Below are 23,804 nucleotides of genomic sequence, written 5' to 3' on the forward strand. Positions count from 1 at the left end.
TCACAGATCCTGATAGGATCACAAATGACACACTCTAGTCTGCCCACATATCTGTTTCCACTGTTTATTCATTCCACTTTGACACTTTATATATCTTCTTCAAAGCAAAACACAAAAGCACGGGATCCAACACGAAAATACATTTGCACAAGACCTTTTTTTTTTTTTTTACATAAAAATGTCTGATTTAAAACAGATACACAATCTAAAATAGTACAAAAGTTAAATCACTTATTCCACTGCTGAGCAAGAACCTTTTTTTTAGCTAGCTAACAATGTAGAAAGATACATTAATCACTCACATCAACATTTAAATGAATGGACGACAGATCAAACTGCAACTCTTTCTTCCATCGTGGTGCTCGTGTTTGTCTCTGAAAGAGAGAGATTAGCTTGCTAGCTTTGTTTCCTGGTGGGAGGTTAAGTTAAAGAACAAAAATCAATCCTTATATTTATTTTCATACTCCATTTGAATTGAATTACCAACAATATTATTTATTGCTGAATTTAGTTATATATTTTTGAATTAAACAGTTTTTAAATTACTTTTCAATTTGAAATAGTTTGTTGTTATTTTTCGGGAAGTACATGTGGATTAATTACAGTTTAGGAGTGAATAGTACAGACATCAGGGAGTATGTTATTTCTGGATGATTGACTTCATTTTAGCTTCAAAGTCACGTCAACAAATGCAAAAATAAAATAGAAGAATTATGGGGAACAGGCGTGAACCTGTTTTGTCTCCTGCCTCATATTTGTGTTGAAAGATGAGCACACTTTGATAGCGATGGACATAATATTCTTTCATACTGCACTCCCCACACGTCAGCAGGACAGCCAGCTTGCAAGGACACTCTCTGCATTCACACACACACACACACAGACTTATGACACAAATAAATCTTTCTTTTTAAATGTTTTCCTTTATACATCTTCAGCTTCTATTCTCCACACATATTATCTTGTGTTGATACATACATGCTTGTGGTGTGCTGTGGGAACTTAATGTGGATGAACAGAGCTCTTTATGATTTATTCCAAAGCAGGAAGAAACACGCAGCCTTGAGCTCTTGACACGACCACACACACACACACACACACACACACACACACACACACACACACACACACACACACACACACACACACACACACAGTTTTGCTTATACACAAGACAAGGAAGAAACAGGAGAGAAAGAAATATAGAAATTGCGGCTGCACAAAGGAGGGAAAATGAAGGATTGAGGAAGAGGAAGATCCATCTGTGGGCATGTGCATGTGATACATGATGTGCATTTGTTGATGAGGAGTTTGCTGATTGTTCTGCACCTGTGCAAGGGAGGTGTGGACGGAAATATGAAGTAGTTTTTAACTATATGCTGCAGAATGCAACCATGCAAGCACTCCATTAAGGTGGTCACATTCCAGAGGCCCGCTAGTGCGCAATATCTTTCACAGAGTTAGTGGAGCACCTTTATAGAGCACAGCCATCGTTAATGTTATTAGACCCACCTGGGGGTGGCCGACGCTTCAGTTCATGACAGTGTATCTCTAAAACTAATGACCAAATTATTGTGTTACCTGTGCTTCAACACACATTTGAATATGTACGTCCTACAGTGAAGGATAATGAAGTTCTCTCTGCAGTCTTTTTATCCATCCATGTTTTGTTTTCTGGTGAGCAATGAGCATTTCAGCCTTAATGGACTGTGGGTTTGTAAAGGTAAATGTTGTTGTTGGTAACGAAAAGGCCCTCTTCGAAGCATCTGTTTTGTCATGTCAGAGGCGTAACTCAGGTGTAATGGGTCAGACTAATTATGGTTCTATTTAGTGTGCCACTTGTGCCATCATGCACAATACCAGGGCCTTGACCCACCTTAACGCAACAGGGTCATAATTAATGTTATTAATTACAGCGGTGTTTACCCGGCAATCACATGTCAAAATGGCTGCTGTGAAAATGGCCTTTTGGCCAGGAGTGAGCCCTGGAGTTGTTTCTTATTTACCCTCTGAATATAGCAGAGCTGTGTCTTTATCTGAGCTGACTGTGGTCAAGGACAGCACAGTGGCAGATGGCTACAGCCTAACACAGGCCTTTTGTTGAGCACAGACTGTTGAAAGCAAAAAGAAAAGTACGAGACAAGCAGTGAGAGAACAACACGGCGAGGCTTGGGAGGTGTTTATTGAAATAGCAGGTCCTTGTAGCTTCGCTCACCTGAGGATGCAGTCTCAGGGATCTTTCATCCGGCAAACAGCAACTCTGCAGAGACTTGTATACCACTCACAGCACTGAGCCATACTTCAAAGCCCTGTGCGGTGTGTGTGTGTGTGTGAGGGGGTATTTATGTGTGTCTACTGTCCCAGTTAGACTTGGAAGATAAGGTGCAACTTTCCTTAATTTATAAGTGGTGACAGGGAAAGTGCAATGTGTAGATAGTTTGTTGGGAGTAGTTAAAACCTGTTAAAAAAGCAGATATTGCTATAAAAACTGTATAAATCACAACATTTAATTTGATGTTGCACATCAAATTAAACAACAGAGCCTGGGCTACAATAATCTCACATTATACTCTTTTATTATAACACCAAAATTATTCAAATAACCCGAGTGGTTGCAGAGATATACCTTTTTTAGTTTGGGTATGCAATTTTCGAGCAGAAGCCTATAAATAAGTTGTTTTTTAAAAGGTTTAAAGGATTATTTCCACATTTTAACCTACTGTATATATATATATATATATATATATATATATATATATATATATATATATATATATATATATATATATATATATATATATATATATATATATATATATTTATTTTTTTCAGAAAGAGTAAGGAATAGAAAATGCTGACTAGTGGAACAATTAGACGATCGTCCGACTTGTCGCCTCAGTTTGATGTCGCAGACTGATTAATTCCCAAATTTAACAACATGAAAAAAAAAAGTACCTGCACCTCTAAATCAAACTATGTGGTATGGTAAGTATTTAAAATAAAGATGTCAACATGGGGGTAAAACGTAATGGTCTGGTAAACCCTTCATAAAACGACAAATTGTCATTTTCCAACTTCTGTTTTTATCCAGATGAAACAAACGAGATAAAACATGCTAATCAGTGAGCTTAACTCTCCACCAGAAAGCAAACAAGTGTCTTTTCCACAAGGTTGAACTATTCCTTTAAGAGCTGCTTTCTAACACAATACGAGTTGCTTTTAGTTTGTCTTAATTGGCCACTCATCTGCTCTCATGGCCGATGGGGAACGGACACAGTACTTCTGTCTGCAGGTGAATGGGAGCAAAAACCAACAAACAAAGGCACTCCAGGCTCACTTGGGTAATATTTTATTTACTCATTAATCTTCAAAACTATTTTTCATAATAAATTTCCACTTTATGTTCATCAAAGAACCGTAACAATAAAAATAAAAGAAAAATACTGTAGAAAAATTGTACATATAGAAAATAAACATGGTTAATGAACACCTAGATGTAGAATCCCATTGATTGAGACACCTCCTTTGTTTCAGATGGCAACACAACAGAGATAGAGGGGAAAGAAAGCGATAGACACGGAGGCACTGGGAGGGCAGATAGGGAAACGTACTAAACAAGGGGAAAACAAGAGAAGGGAGGAAAAGGAGGTCAAGGCCAGTTGAGGATGGAGAGAATACGGGGATATGTTAAGTTAATTTTATACTTTGAAACCTCACACAAAGTCCTCTTCATGTCCTTTCTGGCTCTCGAGCATTTTGCATGCATCTGTCTGGTTGGCTACCTCGCGTTGGAAGATCTGGAGGGGCTTGTTCACGTCATGGCACTGTTTGCATTGAGACATCGTGGGGCTACAATTCTTGAGCAGTAGAGAGCTCGGACACCGCAGAAGCGTCCGTAAACAGAGAATAACACTGGAGCCCAGATCGAAGACCCATCTGTCTGTTCTGCATTTTGATAAATCAGTCAACGAATAGCATGAAGACAAAAGGACGCAAAGAGAAAGAGAGAAAAGGGAGAGCCAATAAATATCAAAGCAACTCAGGTTGTCATGTAATCAATGACATCATGAACTGGACTTTTCTATCTATTAGGAACACATGGTAACATTGACTTTGTCCTGTTTTGATTCCTTTTCTCGGCTGTTTTTTTGCACAAAAAAGAAAGAAAGGTGGTTGGTTAGATCTTATAGGCGTGGCCTATAAGACATCAGGCTAGAAAACCGGACGTGGCCTGTGGTGGGCGCACGCGTCCAGGCGTCGCGCCGGAGTTACACTGCAACCCGCAACAACCCCCTTCCTCCTCCTCCTGGTCCTCTTCCTCCGCCTCCCCAAAAACAAACCTACCACCTCTGGACCTATTGGTGGGTCACTCCACCACTTCACAGCACAGCTCAGAGACTCAGGCATGCAGCACACTCGAGATGGTCACACTTTGTCGACGAGGATTTGAACTGAGAGTCGATTCAGAGATTAAATCCTGGTTGAATCCTCCAGACTGAAAACCGTTTTGAAAATGCTTATTTAGGAATACTTCAAGCCAAGGTGGTAAGTTTATGATGGTTGTACGTCGCGGTGTAACCTCTGGAGTTTCAACGCGGTATAAATCACACGGAGTAAGATAATTCACGTGCAATAAGACCCCCCCTCCCTTCTCCAAAGAGCCTATTCTGCCCAAATGTTCTTCATATTCATCATTATCATTGCAATAACAATTATCATAATGGTCATTGTCATTTTCACCATATTCTTCTTGTATAGTCTTCAGTGTCAGTTATGAAGATATGGTGGGTCTTTAGCATTGCAGGTACTTGTATGTCTGCAGGTTTAGATTGTTTATATTTTTTTCTGTGTGTGCGTGTGTGCTGTGTGTATGTGGGTGTGTGTGACACCGCAGTCATGCACGACTGGTGCCTGTAGGTAGCATCTGAAGTCTCAAGTATCCTGTCCAGGAAAATATCTCTCAGTTTTCCACTGATTTCACCTTTGTGATTTACAAGGTGCCGTAAAAACAGCGGCACCGCAGCTCATCCATTATATTAACGGCACCAGCCATGCCTCTGCCTATTCACTCGTGAGTCACTGTCTCCATGGCTACACCCTGATTTCCTGTCCCGTCGCTTGGGGTAAGACTTGGACCGTGAGTGTGCTTGTTTCTTCAGCATCCTCTGTGCTTCAGCGAGTCCCATCTGCTGACGAGGAGGAAGGCCAAGAAGCTTGGAAGAGACACCTAGTGTTTGTCTTGGTGCTTTTACATCATCTTTGTTCTGCTCAGCACACTCAGTCTGCCATGTGCTTCACTTAAAAGTCTTCCTTGACCTCTCCGAGTCCAACACGAGAGGTCCCACTGTCTTTTTGATCTGGCTGGCCCCAAAATGGTTCTTAACTGGGAGTTGAACTGGTGCTCTTTTATCATTTGGAATGGTGTTTATGTTCATAAAATAAGCCTCTCTCAGAGGCTCTGCTCATTGGTAAATACTGTACAATAAGGGTCCATGCCCTTGGGCCAGTCTGTACTTGTGTCTGTGTATGTTTGTGCTTAAATGTATGTGTGCTTGCATGTGTGTATGTTTGTGCTTGCCAGCATGTTTGCAGATGTGATTATTGGAGAGTAAACATTAACATCAGCATGTCTATGTCAGTGTGTATGTGTGTATTTTTTCTTTTTTTTTGAGAATATATCTATTTATGTACATATACCGTTATATATAAAGGTGTATGCGTATATGTCTGCGTGTTGGACGTCTTCCGCCTCAGACGTAGTACTCCTTGTCTTTGTTCTTCTTGTTCTTGGAGATCTTGGCGATCCCCAGCGGCTTGTCCTTGGCGCTGCCGTTTGGCTGTGTGGCTGAGTTGCTGATGTAGTTGCGGCTCTCGTCCACGTGGTAGGAGCCCTCGTCGCGGTTGCGGTACTTGTACATGGCGTAGAGGAGGATGAGGATGCAGAGGGCCGCGGCAGCCACGATGCCCACCACCATACCTGTAGTGCTGCTGCTTTCCCGAACCACCTCGGATGGACCTGGGAACACCTTCACCTCCGGCAGGGGAGGGCGGGCTGTGAGGGGAGGCAAGTGATGTTACATCACAATTTACGGCACGCATTATTCATTTGTACTACATGCCAGGTTGATGGTTGCAGGGCTGGAGCAAGAAGATACAATGCATCATCATGAGGAATTATTTGACGTGCTTTTTGCATAATGATACTTGCTGGCAAGGGGAGGCTGCAGCTTAGAGCAAACACTATTTACATATCATCACATAATGTTCAAACAGATTACATTACACCGTGTTGAGAGGAGGGCTATAGCACAGGTCCACATTACATCACTTTTATTACGTCCATTTGACGCTTTATGACATACACATGCAGTAAGCGCTGCAGAGTGGTGATGCGCAGTATGACACCATATAAAATGATTGTTGGTGAAATTATTTGCATGTGAATTCTATGCACTGAATGGGGTAGAGTGAGGGGAAAATAAGTAAAAGGAAAGAAAAGAAATTAACTGCTGTACAAAAAGATTAAATAAGGGATAAGGGAAGGTGAGGGGAGGATAAGAGATGGAGATGAAGATTAGAGAGTGGATGGAGAGTGTTAGCTGATGCCTTGAGGCAAAAACCTAAGTGGAAATGAAAAATTCATTGTCGCGAGCGACCAAGCGGCAGGAAACAAGTGAGGGTTCGGGTTTGTGGTGAACACATGAAGAAAAAAAGAAAAACTTCAAAAGAGGCAGTGTGATGTGAGTAGTTGTGCGGGACGGGTGGTCTCACCTGAACTGGGGTCACAGGGGTCAATGTCTTCATCGTCGCTGGGACACTCAGCTGAGGCCACCAGCAGGTCGTCTGCCGACTACGGAGAGAGGATCCAGAAAACAGTAGGAGCATGAACACACGTATGTAGACACAAACTCCTCGGCCGGTGCCCCACACCCCTTCTGTTTATTTTCTACATGTGTGAGCACGCAGCACCAATCCACCGCCCACTCGTTATCCAGCTTGCCACAAACGCTTACGGCCCCCGGCGATGGCGGGCGGCCAAATCTAGAGCACCAACGAGAGAAGAAGAAAGGCGGAGGGAGGAGAGAATCATTGAATTCTGTTTAAAGTCGCAAGGGGACAGTCAGTTATCATCTTCTACTCTCTTGACCCTCCCCCTCTTATTTCTCTTCTGGCCTTTTCATCTCCCACACCTCCCCGCTTCCCTCTGTTCTGCTCGCTCCATCAGATATTGGCTGTTCATATGAGTTGGAGAATGCGCAGAATGTGAAGCCAAAGAGAGGAATAAATCCACATCGCCCCCCCCAATTTTCATTAAATATTCCTGTCATGCACGTAATTTAATTCTCCTTCATTTAACACCTCTCCATAAGCACCATGTCAATAACCCACTTATGTTCACCCTCTAACCTATATCAACCAAGTAATATCTCATCAATTGCTTATTCTCTGTGCCTCGCTCTCTCTGGGAAAGACGCCCTTTTTTCTTCTTCTATCCATCCTTGCTCCTCCTGTTGCCATGGCAACTCTAAGTTCAGGCTGTTAAAAATGATGGGGAATAAAAAAAAAAGAGAGAGGAGTGTGCACCCTCAGTGGGGACCTGTGCATTGATTTGCCATTCCAGCCAGGCTATGAGGAGAAAGAGGCGGGGGAGGGGGGGATAGATGGATGGATAAAAGGAATTTCAGGGGAACATGGGAGAAAGAGAGAGTAAAGAAGACAGGATAGGAGGAGGACTTCAAAGTGCTGCGGTCTTTACTTAACACCGTGCTAATGTGTCTCGCATATTTATGAACTACTGTTAAACATCGGCCGCCCTGACGCTTCGGCGTGAGAGATGTGAATGTGTGTGTGTTTTAACCACACTGGGCGCTCAGAGCCAGCACTAAATTAAAATTGGATTGTGATGCATTGCAGTAGATGTTAGGAACCCAGAGAATAAAGGAGAGAAGAGAGAGCAGAGCTATAAAAGAGACGAGCTCTCGATGCAGATTACAACCAGCCCAGAACAGAATCGTAACCAAAATGAAAGTACTAAGTGGTCGACGATGTCTCGGCTGAAACCTACAAGCAGAAAAGCTTTTTCTTTGTGCTTGCGTTCTTTATTTCCTTGCTCCTCATCTTTGTAAGAACATATTACATAAGGTTAGAGGAGCAAGCACAAAGTTTATTCATCTGAAAAAAAACCGCACTGGCTTTGTGTGGTGTGGTCTTGACAAGTCTACCGTGGTTTAGTTTGGCCTGAAACATATATTAAGTTATTGATGCTTGACTCTGTCTCTTTCCTCCACTGCCTTTCCAATCAGTTCTGCCCACTGGGCTGTCAAATGCTGCTCGGCTGAGCTTAGCCTCTGGAATCCAGCCAGTCAATAAACCTCTGTGCCTTTGCCAGGATCCAAATAGCACGAGAACAAATCAGCCAGTGGGAAACACATCACCCCTGTCTGTCACTGATCAATGTTGTGCCACCATGCTCGATTATTGATCCAAAAGACACCTATGTGCCCTCCACGGGAACCTGTTTTGAAACCTGATTTCAGCTAAACCCAAAGCTGACAAGTACATTTAACAAGGCCCCTCCTCTGATCTGTGACATCCCCCTCGTCAGCTGACCACCCCATTCAACCGGAAAGGTGTCAATTGGACTATTGATCCACCTAATACACGGTATACAATGAACACGAGGACAACTAGAGACATGCCAGACACAACTTAAATCACATCAATAAACCACAGAAGTTTGTAGAAGATGCGCTAAAGAGATATGTCCGTGAGACCCCCCGCCCCTCCCTCTGTCACTCCCTCTTTGCCCCCGACGTTTCAAAGTCCATCAATAGAGCATGCTCACATAATGATGGACACAGATGCACAACGATAGGATGGGATAAAAGAGACACAAAAGGGAAGAGAAAAAGAAGAGAGAGAGAGCATGAAGAGACGGATATCTGCATGCTGAAAGAAGAAAATCTCTACCTGAGCAGCCGAACAGTGCCAGCGACCGTCCATGCCTATCTGACTGCCTAAATCACACATAGCTGCCCTCGGTCCTCACACACTCTTGCAGAAGATTCAACAGCTTGTCAGTTACTTTCACAACTGGAAATCACACACACTTGAACATACACAACGCTCTATAATAGCCAGACACGCTCCATTGCTCCTTTTCTATTGAGACACATCTACACAGGCACACAAGCTTCCACCAAATCAGGCTGAAGTTGGCAGGCTGGTGAAGAGATCCTGGCGAGAGAGGAGAGAAGCTAGCTCCACTACTGCAGATGGTGAGATAGACTCATACACCGCCTGCATTAACAGCCTATCACTGGAGCTCAACCACAGAGAGAGGGAGGGAGGGAGAGAAAGGGGGGTGGGGGGGGGGGGGGGGGTGACGGGTAAATATGGAAAGCTATGGAGGGAGAGAGAGCAAAGGAGAGTGAGAAGAAAGGAAAAGAGGAAAGTGAGCGAGGGAGGAGGGAGAAAGAATCTCCAGAAGATGGATAGCGAGCAGAAGAGAAGCAAGAGGGAGAAAAAGATGTGAAGAAGATAGCAAGGGAGAACAAAAAACCCAGACAAGATGGGAGGATGGGAGCGAATGAGAGATAAGTGTTCAGAGAGCTTGTAGAGGTGTCTGGGTCAGCTGACTCCTGATACCCAATCAAGCACAGGTACACACACACACATGAACGCACACATCCACGGACAGACACCGAACATCAAAAAGCAAAACTCAACTCTGTGACTCAGAGCAGCCTCTAGCATAAACACTCACACACACACACACGCGCACACACACACACACTCTCACACACTCTCTCGCTCTCCGCTCCTCGCTGGTGCTCAGCTGTCATGCATTATTAATCCCTTTTATTTTTCAACATACAAAAAAAAAACATAAAAGAAACGGTGGACTTGAAGAGGAGGCGAATAACACATTCTTACTGCACAAAGTACTGACGGTAAGACTGAGCCCACGGGGGGACCACTGTAAAACACAACCAAACATGTGTGTTTCACTGTGTGTGTGTGTGTTTCACCGTGTGTGTTTTGGGGCGCGCTCGGACCCGAAGCGCCTCACTGCCCCTCCACTGATGCAATGTGCAGCAATTCAAGCTTGTTGTTCTCAATCCACCTGAGTGTTTGTGTGTGAGTGTGTTTGTGTGTGTGTGTGCATTCTGTGTTCACATTATGTGTGTGCTGGTTAAGGCCAGGTTGGTTGCCAGGCAACACTAGCCAGCCTCAATGGAGAAGCTGTAGATTATTCTTAAACTAGACACAGGACCAGCACACAGGCACACACAGGCACACACAGACACACACAGACACACACACACACACACACACACAGAGTTTGGGGCCAGCAGGAGTGATTTGACTTCCACAGATGAGCACACGGCATCACACTGAGCATGTACTGGGTCTGACCTAGTTCTCATACAGTAATATTGACTCCGGTGCACAACTCTGCATCCCATATTTAGCACTGACATCAGCATATCACAAGAGCAGGAATAGTGTATTTAAAAACCATAAACAGGGAGAGATTGAGAGGTGAAGTGTGACAACGCTGTCACTCTGCAGCGCTATCCACCCAGCTCTCATATCCATTATTGATGCCTGAGGCTTAGCTCACAGCTCTCTGCGTTCTATTATTTATGTCTGAAACAGCTGGCGGTTTATACACAGAGGAGCTATTCTCTATGGGAGTCTGAATGAGAGAGAAAGCAAGCAGCGGGTAGTGGGGCTCACTATCTCCATGGCAACTTGTATCATTGGGAGAAGAAAAAAAACTCTTTTTCCAGTGCGGCACAGTTTTATAACACAGAAGAAGAACTGCAGTACACACAGACGCCCACAAAGAGCCTGGCAACATCACGCTAGTGATCTGAACAAAAGAGCAAGAGAGTCTTCGGTGTACCGGCTGGTAATGTTTCCTCTGACATTAGCATCAACGCTGCAGTTGCAGCCACTATAAATATGCCTCAAACAACAGTGATGTGTTTCTATAGTAGAGTCCCATTTGTATCAGTTTACTAGATGCATATTATGGAAAAGCTATTACAGCCTCCATTAACACAATCATTTCTCCTCCTGTAATTTAGTGGGTGGAGACCACTTACTTGAGAACTTGCCATCTAATCCACTCATGAGCAGGAAAATGAAATGTGTGTGTGAGCCTTTTATTGATGAAGTGGTTCTGGCATCCCTTTTATTTTGCGTGTAATCTTTGATGAAGATGATGATACTGAGAAAATACAATACCATTAATCATTAATCCGAAACAAAAAGCAAATGTTGCATTTCCTGAAAACGGCAACTGCACCAGAGAAATTCCATGAACACTTTTCAGATATATTGTTTCATTTCATAGATTTGTGGATCAGTGAGTAAAGCTTAATTTAGTTCCAAAAGCTCTGAAGAGCTGGAGCAAATTTACAGATGATATAAGACCAAGATAAAACAGTTCTACAATGGAGTCTGGCTGTGGACCTTTGTTGCATGTCATCACAACTCTTTGCTACTTCCTTTATCTGCTGTCAGCTTTCCACTGTCTAATGAAGGCTAAAATGACAAAAAAAAACCTTTATGTTCTCTTCTTTCTTGGCTGAATCTTGAGCCTTCATCATTATGCTTAGATCCTGACCTACGAACTTGTTTTTCAAAATGTTTTTCCATAATTCTGATATGTGTTTCTGTTGTCTTCTTAACTTTAAGACCTTATGTAAAACTACCTTGTATGAAAGGTCTAATATAAATAAACGTGCCTTGAGTGGAGTTTAAAACAATCCCACTCCTTCTGACATATCTCGCCATCCTCTCGTCCTTGATCAGTGGGCGATGTGCTTGCTAATCCTCTTACTGAGTTTGAAAAGAAACTTATCAAAGCAAATTACCACTTTTTTAATTACTAATTGTCACACCAAAGAATGATGGAAGTGGGGTAATAGGAGATATATGTTTAAGAGGAGGAATTACACAGCAGGGATTAAGTGAACTTTCCATACACAAGTTAAAGATGTGATTGCGCTCTGACCTGCTGTGTGGCGCCCTGTTTCCTGTTGGTGGCCGTGGTGGTTGTGATGTCACTGATGGAGGGGGCGGAGTCAGAGCGGTTGCCTCCAGCCGCAGCGCTGGACTGCGGGGTGATGGAGGAGGACGGCATGTCGCCCACCAGTCGTGCGCTGCCGTCCACTTTGATGTGCGGATGCGCCTCGGCGGCCATGTTGAGGATGCGGAGGCCGTTGTAGTAGAGTCCAGACAGCTGGCCCTGGAACATGCCTACACTCCGCTCGGCTCCGCCCACGCGCACCGTCGTCTGGCTGTTGAAGATGGTCAGCTGGCGACCTACGCGGACACAGGCGCACACATACGCAGACACGCACCAGACACCCAGAGGCACACCGGGAAGGAAGGTGGACAGACACACGCGAATACAGTCACACACACATTCACACCGGCGGTCACATACGCGCGCATACATACACACACAAGAGTGTTTGAGTGTTACACAATCCACCACCCCCAAGCCATGGTGAGATTATGGGATAGATTAAGCATGGCAGAGCAAATCGAAGCCGTGGAGAACCGTGGAGAAGAGCTGAGACTGTGAGAGATAAGAGTGGGAACAGAAAACAGAGAATAAGAAGAAGACGAGGAAGAGGATGAAAAAAGGGTGAAGAGATTGAAATGTCGAGGAGGAGGAGGATGAAGAAGAGGCAAAGAACAGAAGGAGGAGGAAGAGGCAGCAGATGAGAGGAGTCAGAGGGTCCTGAGAAGACGGGGCTGACAGATGGTTGCTATGGCGATGGCTGTGCGGCACGATATTGTATTTGAAGGAGCAACAGACAGGCAGACAGAGAGACAGGTCTAGGGAACAACAGCCCTATGAAGCATGCACAGGTTATAAGCTCTAGCACTGCTCACTGTTAAAGGGACTAGAGGCTAATTTAAGGAGCTCTGCTGAAGTTTAGGAGGAAAACTTTTACACTCTTTTTCAAAAAAGCATTGCTCTATTAGTCATTTCAAATTTACATAATTATTCCATGTCACAATACTTTGCATGTACTTTAATTCGATTACAAAATTGTTTTTTCAACCATATAATTTTTAATAAATGCTTTATCGTTTACAATTTGATAATAAACAGAATTATTTACCATGGTCTTAATAAAGCATCTTTTTATCAGTACTATCTTCTGATTTATTCACATTTAAATCTCTCCATCGTCCCTTTAACCTGATATTATCAGATACACACTAACAAGATACGTTCACAGGCACTACAGTTTACACAGTATTACACACTACAGCTGCTCAACTTTTAAATACTTAGTTATGGATTTATTTTTAGATGTTAGTTGATGGTGCACAATATAATATCTTCAACTGTCTTCAAATTGTATTATTTAAGCTCAAAGTTTTAAGGAATTTTAATCAGGGTTTTTACCTTTGTCGAGTAGCCAATCGTCAACTACTCGACCGAGCCGATAGGGGATTCGCTGTCTGGCGATGGCCAGGCGCTCGTTATCAATGTTGCCTTTAATTTAGAGATGAAAACACAGTAGTAATTACGCACATCCAAACGTGGTACAGGAGCTGGATACAAAAAGAACAGCAATGAAAAGAAAGTAATGGTCTGCTCATTGTTAGCATGTCACTGCGTTTAGCTTGATGCGCTAAGAGAAGAGGAGCTGAATTCACTATGTTTCCAGTGAGCGGACTCTTACTCTCTGTTCATTGGGTTTAATTTAAAGAGACATTTCAGGGGTTAACATCTGCAAGAGCACAGGTAAATAATGTTACAGCTGCCACATACTGCCTATATAACTGACTGAGTTTAGAGTTACATACAGGAAGAACCCTCACACACACCTCACAACAACTAGCATTTAGCATTTTAACTATCAGCTACCTAAAGCCTGGACCTCATTATGTTAAAGACCGCTATCTAAGATTACCACTTTAAATATAAAAAACAAACAAATATAAAAACAAAAACTATGTTCAACAAAATACACTTTTTTCTTTTTCTTATTTTTTTCTCTCTAGTTAAACATTTAACTCAAAATATGACATGTTTTTTAAATTATTGTTTGTCCAAGAATGCACCAACTCTTATTATTTTCTTTTACGGTGAGAAAAACAATTAACACCTGAATTAAATATTTTCATAGATTACCACTATTTAACAGGCCTAACATGACATAGCTGCCTAATATACAAGCTATTGTAATAAATATATCTTTTTATGGTTTAAAAAGTCATGTTTCATATCAGATCACACATATTTCATGTCAAACACAGGAACATAAAACAAAGTTGCAATTAAATGTCTCAACTTCAGTGTTTAAATATAAACTTTAAGAGGAACACTGATGTGGTTCACCAATCAGGAGCGGCGTTGATTTGGACTAAGGCGTGGTTAACTCTGTCCCAGGACAGGCAGTGCTGTAGAGGGTTGGGCTTATGTGGGGAGGGCGGGGCCTACCTGAGGGATAGCGCTCTATGACTGGCAGGTCGTCCAGTTGCAGGGTTGCATTGCCTCCGCTGCGGGTGAACCGAATTATGTGGTACTTTCCGTCGTTGACAAACTTGGAGCTCTCCTCGATGTTGATGTCATCAGTGCCAACGTTAAACACTACTCTAATGTTGCCTTTATCCTGAAAAGGAGAAGGAGGAGGAGGAGTAGAGAAATACCTCATGAGAAATTGTTATAGAAATGCAAGGATATCCTTTTTTTGTTTGTTTTTCTGGTCCCACTTTATTGTGCTTAATGCCTAATCATATGCGCTCCCATGAGACCTTTTTTATGTTCCCCACCAAATCAAAGTCTGTTCACAGGTGTTTGACAGTACGACTGCATGTGTTGTACAAAGCCTTTTGTGGCTGCAGAGGGAGCTGCGTGAAATCTGAAAAATTGCCTCAAGTGATGGCAAACGTGCCAGCAACAATCGGTCTAAAGTCTAAAAGTCTAAAATCTAACCTGCATTGCATTGTTGGTAATGAAGGCACCATGGTTTGAAAAGGAAGTAGACTGCATAGTATAAAATGATGATATCTCTGGTTTTGCAGCATCATTTTGGCCCCTTTTTTATTTTTTATTCAATGGAGTAACATGGCGTTTCATAAAACACAGCTCATTTCCCGTGCACTCAGTACTTGAGCACAATGAACCCGTTCACTTCCTCTTTGACTCAGTTTCCACATCCCTCCCCCAACCCTGTTCTTGTCTCTCTCTCTCTCTCTCTCTCTCTCTCTCTCTATTCAATTCAATGAGCTTTATTGGCATGAATGTAAAAGAAGACAATATTGCCAAAGCATTACAATAACAAGATTACAGTACAGTGTATGTGTGTGTGCTTGTGTGTGTATGTCTCTCTCTCTCTCTCTCACTGGATTATAGGAACAACGGGGGACTCTGCACCACCAGAGCTTCTCCCCTACAACCTTCATCCCTCGACCCCCACCCCTTACCCTACCTCCCTTCATCCCTACATCCCATCCCTTCCTCCCTCAACCCCTTTTCGTTTCCTAAAGCTAATCCTCTCCTTCCATCTCGCAATAAACCATTTAACTTCTTTATGTTGCTATTTTGGACAGGTCTCTCTTTTAGAGATAATAGGTCAGTGTATGCGTTGAAGATATTCATTCCTCAAGAAGAGCAATATGCAATATAACTTAAATGATTCACAAGATTGAAAAATCCCATTTTCTTTGGTCTAGTTTTTAAATGCACAGGTGTATACTTACTATCTGCAGCTGAAGGTAGTCTCCCAGGCCAGACGCGCTGTCCACCCGGAGAAGAATGGCGTGTTTCTGTTGGGTGCTGAACCCGAGGGCAAGCCGGTCTGCTCTGGTGCTGGGACGTTCATTAGGAGGCCACGTGTAAACCACCACGCCTCCATCACGGCCAAAGATATAAGTGGTCCCAGCTGGCCCACACATATACATTTTTTTAATAGCAAGCAGTCTATATGCCATAAACAGTGCTATCTATCATCAGAGGTTACCTACTGCAGATTGCAACTATACGCCTATTTTTCTGTTAAATGTTTAATACACAAGGGGTATTCTGGAAAATAATATTAAAAACTCATAAATGTCAGAGTAGACTGGTCTTTCACATTTTGCTTGTTCTTCCTACACGCTGAAAAGAAGAAAACAAATCTGTATTTCCCAAACCACTTCTCAACATTACTGCAAGAGGCTGACTGCAATAACTGACCTATAAAGACGGCAATATACAATTGTTAGAGTCGCTGCAGGATAACTAAATAATCCTTAAGTATCTTACTTGTAAGGCTGCTGAGGATAATTTCTTGAAAATGTAAAGAGGACATTATTTAAGAGAATTAGAATAATCAAACTAGAGGTAACTAGTGGTATTTTTGTCCCACTTCAAAATCAACAGTTGACAGTGCCCTCACCTGGCAGCTCTGATAAAATGCACACAACAAATGCTTTAATTCAGTGTTTGAAACCAAATCAGCCAAGTGCAAAAGTTTTAGACCCGCAGTTATACACCAGGGAGTGTTTTTTCTACAGTTTAAGGGTTGACAGAGAGTGCAGGACAGGATATTTTGCACATAGCACCTACAAATGCACGTTTACACCTGGTGCCCTATGATCTTTTCTCTGTGAGAGAAACTGAAAAGCAAAGACTCACCATCGTTGCAGAGGGGACCAGCATACGATGTCATGCTGCAGTCACAGGTGAAGCCCTCCCACTGCTGCAAACAAACTCCCTGATTTGAGCAAGAGTCTTCTTGACATGTAGTGCTTGGACCTGCAGTGAGAGAAGTGGCGGGGTGGTAGGGTGCTGAAGTTAGGAGAAGATAAGCAGACACACTTTATGGACTTTGCTTGGAGCCCGTGTCTTCGTAACAGTATGTCAGTACTGTATGAGTTTTTTTAGACTGCATTTCCTTGAAACATTTTGCATTTTGAAAAGGTTGGGTGGACTGAAATGATGTTATGATTAGTAGTATTAGTAAAAAGTAAGACTAAGATATTGTGGATATGCTCCCGTTCTTAACACTAACAGGAGATGCTGGATTATGAATATAAACTCAGCTGAAACTAAACTGGAATCTGAGTTATGAGGTTAAAAGACCAAACTGTGGAGAGCATGCAGGTGGTGAGGCTAGATGAATGGGGCAAGGACGGGAGAAGGAGGTTAAACATAATAGGGCAGAGTTATGTTTACAGGCCTTCATCTCAATACTCTTTCTTCAGCAGTCTGTCACCGTTCGCTCCCCTCGTGCTAAAACCGCACAGGAGGAGAACGTCAAAGCTCCAAACTCAAATCTCCTTCGTTGCGCTTCTAACACGAGGCGTGGAGGAAAGGGTGTGAAATGATTCACAAATGGAGTATTGAAGTTTAGGTTGGGAGTCAGTAGGAAAGGGTTAGAGAGCATGCTGCTAGGCAACCCGGGTGGTGGAGCTGTGGTCAACTCAAGTCAAGCGGTGGTGATGTCACTACAGTGATGAAGTCACTACGGTGGCTAGGAGAGGACAGGTCACCTCTGACCTTTGACTCTGGATCACTGGGATCCACACAACACTAGACACCACTGGGTAGTTTCAACACACGCATACCTACACACACACCCACACACTCAGGTGCTTTCGCGCCCTCATACACGTGTCTCACATGCTCACACAAAGCGATATACCTTGCAAGTCAGCTTTCATCAATGTAACTGATGTCAGCCAAATAAAAAAGCAAACAAGCAAATTAAGTTAGATGGTTAGTCAATGCACACAGATGCCTGTGAACTGCTGAAAGAGTGGAGCAGAGAGAGAAAACACAATGTGCAGAAAGATCGAGGAGGAGATGAGAAGAAAGAGAGTCAAGTTTACATCTAATAGACCGAATGCTGGGTTAGTGGGTTATCCTAATAACAGAGAGCATGAGTTAAATGAAAACTGAAAGAAAAAGCAGCAGGGACACGGGGACCGAGCAGATCTACTGGTATGTTTTCTATTTGTTTGCGCCTCACCTTCACAGCCTCTCTCCACTTGTCCCATGGTTGCCAGTGCATCAGCCAAAAGGTCAGGGAGCCGGCCATTTAGATCAACTGTTGCTAGGCAACCCTGGAATCCCTCGCGGGAGTGGACCAGCTTGGGCAGTTCTCGGTACATCTCTTTGGAGACGCCCCCGATGTACAGGTCACCTGGTGGGGAGCAACACAATGCATGGAAGCTTCATGAAGCAATCACAATGCCAGACTGTGGAAGTGTCCCGGCTGCGAACAATGATTTTCCTCATTGATAGTTATAAATGAATAAATAAATGTGTACGGAAAAGCTAAAATAATATTGAATAGAGTCTTTGAATTTATTGTTTTGTTTGACCAACAGTCACAAACCCAAATATATTCAGTTCACACTGATAAATAACACAGAAAGGCGACAAAACTTTCTAATTTTTAAAGCTGGACCAGATGAATATTTTTTTTTTATAAATAAAATAAAGAATGAGCAATTATGTAAATTCTTGCCCATGGAATAATATGACGTTTTTTGCAATACACCTTTTTGCTTTCTTACTATGTTAGATTAGAACATTTATACCACTCTCATGTCTGTACCGCCAGCGGATGGTTAGCTTAGTTTAGCACAAAGACTGGAAATAGAAGGAAACTGTGAATGTCACACAGACCCGCCTACCAGTTCATTAGTCAAGAAATACAGTACAGAACTGTAAAACAGCGAATTGTCGTGTTTACATTTCAGATTTTGTACAGATTAAACAAACAATATACAACTTGTTAATTAGTGAGCTTTAGAGGTGCTGGTGGCTTCATTTTCATGTATTATACAGACATGAGAATAGTATGAATCTTCTCATCTAACACGCATGAAGCTTATTTCCCAAAATGGGAAAGTTTTCTTTTAATCGTTTCAGCAGTAATCAGTCTACAGTATGTATACATACTTAAAAGCTACTGTAACTGAGGTATCACTGCTTGTATTTTTGTACATACCCTTTAGGTCGAGGTTCTTGGCGCCCATGGTGGTCTGCGTGGTGACTTTGGTGTCAATCTTGACTGTGTGGAGATTGTTAGTATCTCTGGATATGTGCACGTTGTGCCAGTGGTTGTCATTTAGAGGACTGTTAGAGTTGCCCTTGATCAGGTGTGCTCCATTGCCCAGGTCCGAGATGTAGTGTAGGTAGCTAGAAAAGGAACAAGGAAAGGAAAGAGGAGAGAAAAGGCAAATTAATAGTATTCATGATGAAGAACAACACGGGGTCAAATACTTCAGGGCATTATAATCTGTCTTCTAGAAAAGTAATTACAAGAGTAGAAAAAAAGCAGCTTGACTCGTGCATTTTTCATATTACAGCCTCAACAATCCTCTCTTTTTATTCATCAAGGATGTTTACTGAATCCCAGACTACATGGAACATGCTCATGTATTTATGCAAGACAAACATATCCATAAACACATATTTAAACTGCATACTCATGAATTTCCCTTTGAAGCCATGGCACTGACTCATGCAATGTAAATACCACACACACTCCGCATTCAGCTCACCCTTTAACCAGCTCCACCACTATGAAGTCGTTGCCGTCTCCCCTGTTGTAGAGAACGAGACCGTCGGGCGACGTCGTCTTGAACTGCATGAAGAGATGCATGGAGTAGTAGGCCTGCAGCGTGGGCAGCGTGACGAAACTGGAGCGCGAGCGGAACGTGACGGGGTCGGCCACGATGCTCTTATAGCCGATAACGGCGTTGAGCTCGCAGTAGTCGATGTCGCCGTTCTTGCAGAGGTCGATGTAGGGCATGCCGTTCAGCGTCAGGCCCTGAAGGTGGCCGATGAAATTCGAAGGCACGGCCGGCATGAAGCGCTTCTCCGTCACAATACCCGTCTCCACATTGTGGAACTCCAACTGGGTGTGGTCGCCCGCCATCTGACCTGGTGGCGGGGGTAAACTTCAGAGGTGAGGGCTTCAAGTGGAACTTTTCAATACTAAAACTAAAACTAATGCTTATTCCAACATAAACTAACACGGACAGACTGCTAGAAATAGATGTAACAGACACTAATACTATAATTAAGACTTATAAATACTAGTGGAGTTATGTTTACAGTCATAATTCAGAATGATTATTTTCACTTACACAGGTACAGATGTTCTCTAAAAAAGAAATAAAACCCTTAATGTTGGTCTTATAGCATTAAATCAAAAAAGACAATCAGCCAGCAATTTATCATCCAAAAATATTTTCACAAAGATGTCTACACACAGACTCAAGATTGTTTGGCAAACAGCTTGAATGGGTAAAAGTAATGCTGCTGTGTTTACCTTCAACAGGCTGCAGGTCGTCCACCGTGAGTTTGAGGCCCTTGCCACGCCGGACTACCCTCACCGTGTGCCACTCATTATCATTGAGGCCCGACCCCGCAAAGATGGTCTCTGGGCCTTTACCTACACATAGCCCAGAGCACCATTAACATAATGCACAGAGAGGCAGAGAGAGACAGATAGAGAGAGAGACAGAAGACATAGAAGTCCAGAGACAGAGACAGAAAAAGAGGAGAAGAAGAAGAAGCCAGGCAGGTTGAATTAAAATTTAAGGACAGAGAGTGAGGGAATGGAGGTAAATAGCAGAGGGAAGGGGGAACCATACATATCCTGGGGAGACAAACACCTCCGTGTCAACGCATTCTCTCCACAGATAGACAGACAGGTCACTTTGCAGATACGCCAGCGAGAAGGATGACGTGACAAAAACAGACAGAAAGATTAACATAAATGGATGCCATGGGTTCCTAAGATGGAGACTGTGAGTCACAACAGGCCCACGCTGAGACAATCCATCTGTGGACAGATCACACTGCCATGATGACCACCTACTACCCACACATGCACAGACAGAAAATTCGCACCCCCTTGATTCCTCAACCGCCCCCGCACAGCTAACATATACCGTATATCACCTTGTGCGCACATGCAGGATCCTTTCTTTATTTTCCACAAGAGCACAATCCTGCAACGAGCCTCATGGTGGCACTAGACACACACTGGAACCTCTCGGGGAGCTCTCCAAGGTGCTGATGTGCAGCAGAATGAAAGAAGCTGAGCTGTCCTCTTATGATGTCTCTCTCGCTGTCCGTATACCAGCTCATATCTTCACATAGTTGACTGCACACATTTGACAGACTGACTGTTCCCAAAACCTCAGCGTCCCCTTGCTCTTACTCACTACAAGCACCCCACCAACCTTGAACATAACACCCACCATCCCCCACCACACACACACACACGCGCATTCCCCTTCCTCTTCTAAGCCCAGTTGGTTTGAGTGAGTCTGCTTACAGTGACCTATAGGTGGTAATGATGGGGGAGGTGAGAAGTAAACTGACCCGAACGGATTCTGCTGCTGAAAATGTCAAGCGTGCCTACATCACTCATGGAGGCAGGCAGGCGCACACACACACACACACACACACACACACACACACACACACACACACACACACACACACACACCACAGAGAGAGTTAGAGAGTTAGAGAAGGCATGCATGTTGACCCGCAAATATAATACAAAAAGTCAATCCCAAATGGACATGGCGGTGTGAAAAGCATGTGTGTGTGTGTGTGTGGGGTTGTAAAGCTAAAAGAGTGTGTGTTGTGCGTTAAGAGAGGACACAGGGTTCCCCTGAGGAGACTCAGCTGTGCTCTGGGCATGAGCATCTCATCCTGTTACCATGGATCACTGCCTAACACTGAGCGAAGGAGAGAATATGTGCATGTATGTGTGAGTTGATGCGTGTGTGTTTTTGCATATGTAACCAAATACTCAAAGAACGGGCAGACCGTGGTGAGTGTGAAGCAGTGATCTGTGTCAACCTGGGAAGGCACAAATATACACACACACACACACACACACACACACAAACACACACACACACACCTATTTTGGGTCAGTGCGAAGAGTGTAGCACAGGGAGTTTGGTTTAAAGTAGAGCTGCGAGCGGTCAGCAGACAGTCTGCTGTTAAAACCAAAAGACAACGAGGCGAGACAAATCAACTAGAATGGACTGTTTGCTACAGTGGAAATATAATTCAAATCAAATGATGACACAAGCGAGTGAATAATATAAGAGCAAGATAATGAAAACAAAATGACAAAAAGCGTTTCATATTTCATTAGCTCCAAATAACAAATGGCTTTTCTGCCGGATAAGCCTCAAATCTCTCCCGTGCCGAGGCTTTTATTTGACTGCTGAGTGGACTGTTTCAGTGGCGCCTGGCTGTTAAATATTTTTTTTCTTCCCCCCTAGAATATCAGATGTATAATTTATTGTATGCACACGGTGTGCCAGAAAAGTGGCTGCCTACTTAAATGTTCATTGAGACAACCGGTCTAAAATTGGCCGACAGACATGCGGGATAGCAACAGCGCTGCGTGGCTAATAGGGTTTCTATGGCAACTGCAGTCGTCCATTTCACCACCTCGTAGCCGTCACAGAGCATTCGTCTCTCTCTCCCCCTCTCTCTCGCTCTTTTTCTCCGTGGTCGTGACAGAGAGAAACTCCACGTGAGGGAATTAAACTTCATCAGGGATTCAGCTTCACTCACAGCAGCATTAACGGAATCTCACACACACACACACTCACACAGGATAACACACCTCAGAAAACACACACACACACACACATATAGATGGGCACAGAACAGACGGAATGCAAAAGGCACACGCTGAATGAAACACTACACAAAAATCCCTCATGTACAGTTGAGAGAGGAACAACAAGAAAACAAAGAAAGCAAGCAGACAGACGTCGGGATGAAGGTGCGACAGCGAGGTACAGAGGGATAACACCTCTTTTGTCTCTGGCATGAAGGGGAAGTAATTACCCTGCAGCTCCTGGTTGCATTCATCCACCAGTCACACTACCCAACACACCTAATTTACCTAAACACCTCACCCTCCTTTTTTGTCCCTCTTCTTCTCATCATTTTTTCCCCCCTCCTCCCTTTAAACCCCACGGACTTCTCATCCGTCTATCCTTCCTTGCTAAAATGGCCGACCTGGAAAACCCTGGCCCTCAGCAAAAATCACACCACTCCTGTGGTGTAGCTGAACACGCAGACACAAACACGCATATGTGCACCTCCCCTGTCCAACACACGCACACACACACACACACCCACACCCACACATATATAAGCACACAAACACATGGTACAAAGATATGTTGAATAAGGGATTATGATCAGATAGACTGACAAGACAGAGCGAGTGAGAAATAGTCATACACGCACACGCACGCACACACACACTGAGGAGGAAGAGGGGAGGGGTTAGGTGAGATGGAGGATCACTTACTGGCTGTACAGTTTATCCTGATACAGTCTGGAGGGAGAGCAGAGCAGAGGGTTAATGCTGCACACAAACACTTACTCTCCACGCCCCTGGGGACGCACACATCGACACACCCTGCACGCATATATACAAACACGCACACATACACACACTGCTGAGAAAACGCACACTCTCCTTCGTCACAGGACCTCAAGCTGGACCGTGTATTTTCTTACAACAGTGTGTTGCAAAATAGAATTTCTGAGACTTTGATGCTTGACCAATAAAGCGTGAACTCTGGATCCAGATCGGTTTATCTTTACATTGAACAGCAACATGTTAAGGAGAGCGGTGTGTCCCAGCGTGAGCAGTGTGCTCATTGGCTGCTCTGGCCTGAGCGACAGTTTCAGTCACCAATCAATAAGCATCAGGAGACTGAGATGGGTCATGTGTGTCAGTTTGTCTGATGACATCGAACACATC

At 43.5% G+C, this 23,804-nt stretch overlaps 1 protein-coding gene across 7 annotated transcripts in view; it reads right to left on the minus strand.

Annotated features, from left to right (window-relative positions):
- Window positions 1-5,750: 5,750 nt before the first annotated feature.
- The window catches only part of nrxn1a (neurexin 1a), a gene marked incomplete at both ends in the record, with an annotated part of 49,874 nt that continues 31,820 nt past the window's right edge, over window positions 5,751-23,804 (minus strand). For 5 of the 7 annotated variants that reach the window (XM_079234379.1, XM_079234376.1, XM_079234377.1 and 2 more), the window contains 12 exons: window positions 5,751-6,052; window positions 6,772-6,850; window positions 12,029-12,339; window positions 13,442-13,531; window positions 14,483-14,654; window positions 15,745-15,926; window positions 16,661-16,780; window positions 17,997-18,170; window positions 18,984-19,174; window positions 19,540-19,921; window positions 20,313-20,435; window positions 23,346-23,372. In XM_079234379.1, the coding sequence (XP_079090505.1) occupies window positions 5,751-6,052; window positions 6,772-6,850; window positions 12,029-12,339; window positions 13,442-13,531; window positions 14,483-14,654; window positions 15,745-15,926; window positions 16,661-16,780; window positions 17,997-18,170; window positions 18,984-19,174; window positions 19,540-19,921; window positions 20,313-20,435; window positions 23,346-23,372 (2,153 nt within the window). Of the gene's footprint in view, window positions 6,053-6,771; window positions 6,851-12,028; window positions 12,340-13,441; window positions 13,532-14,482; window positions 14,655-15,744; window positions 15,927-16,660; window positions 16,814-17,669; window positions 17,697-17,996; window positions 18,171-18,983; window positions 19,175-19,539; window positions 19,922-20,312; window positions 20,436-23,345; window positions 23,373-23,804 lie in introns of all 7 variants that reach the window. The other 2 variants (XM_079234378.1, XM_079234375.1) reach the window with 2 other exon arrangements.

Source organism: Taurulus bubalis (assembly GCF_910589615.1).
Source record: "Taurulus bubalis genome assembly, chromosome: 2".
Lineage (NCBI taxonomy): Eukaryota > Metazoa > Chordata > Actinopteri > Perciformes > Cottidae > Taurulus > Taurulus bubalis.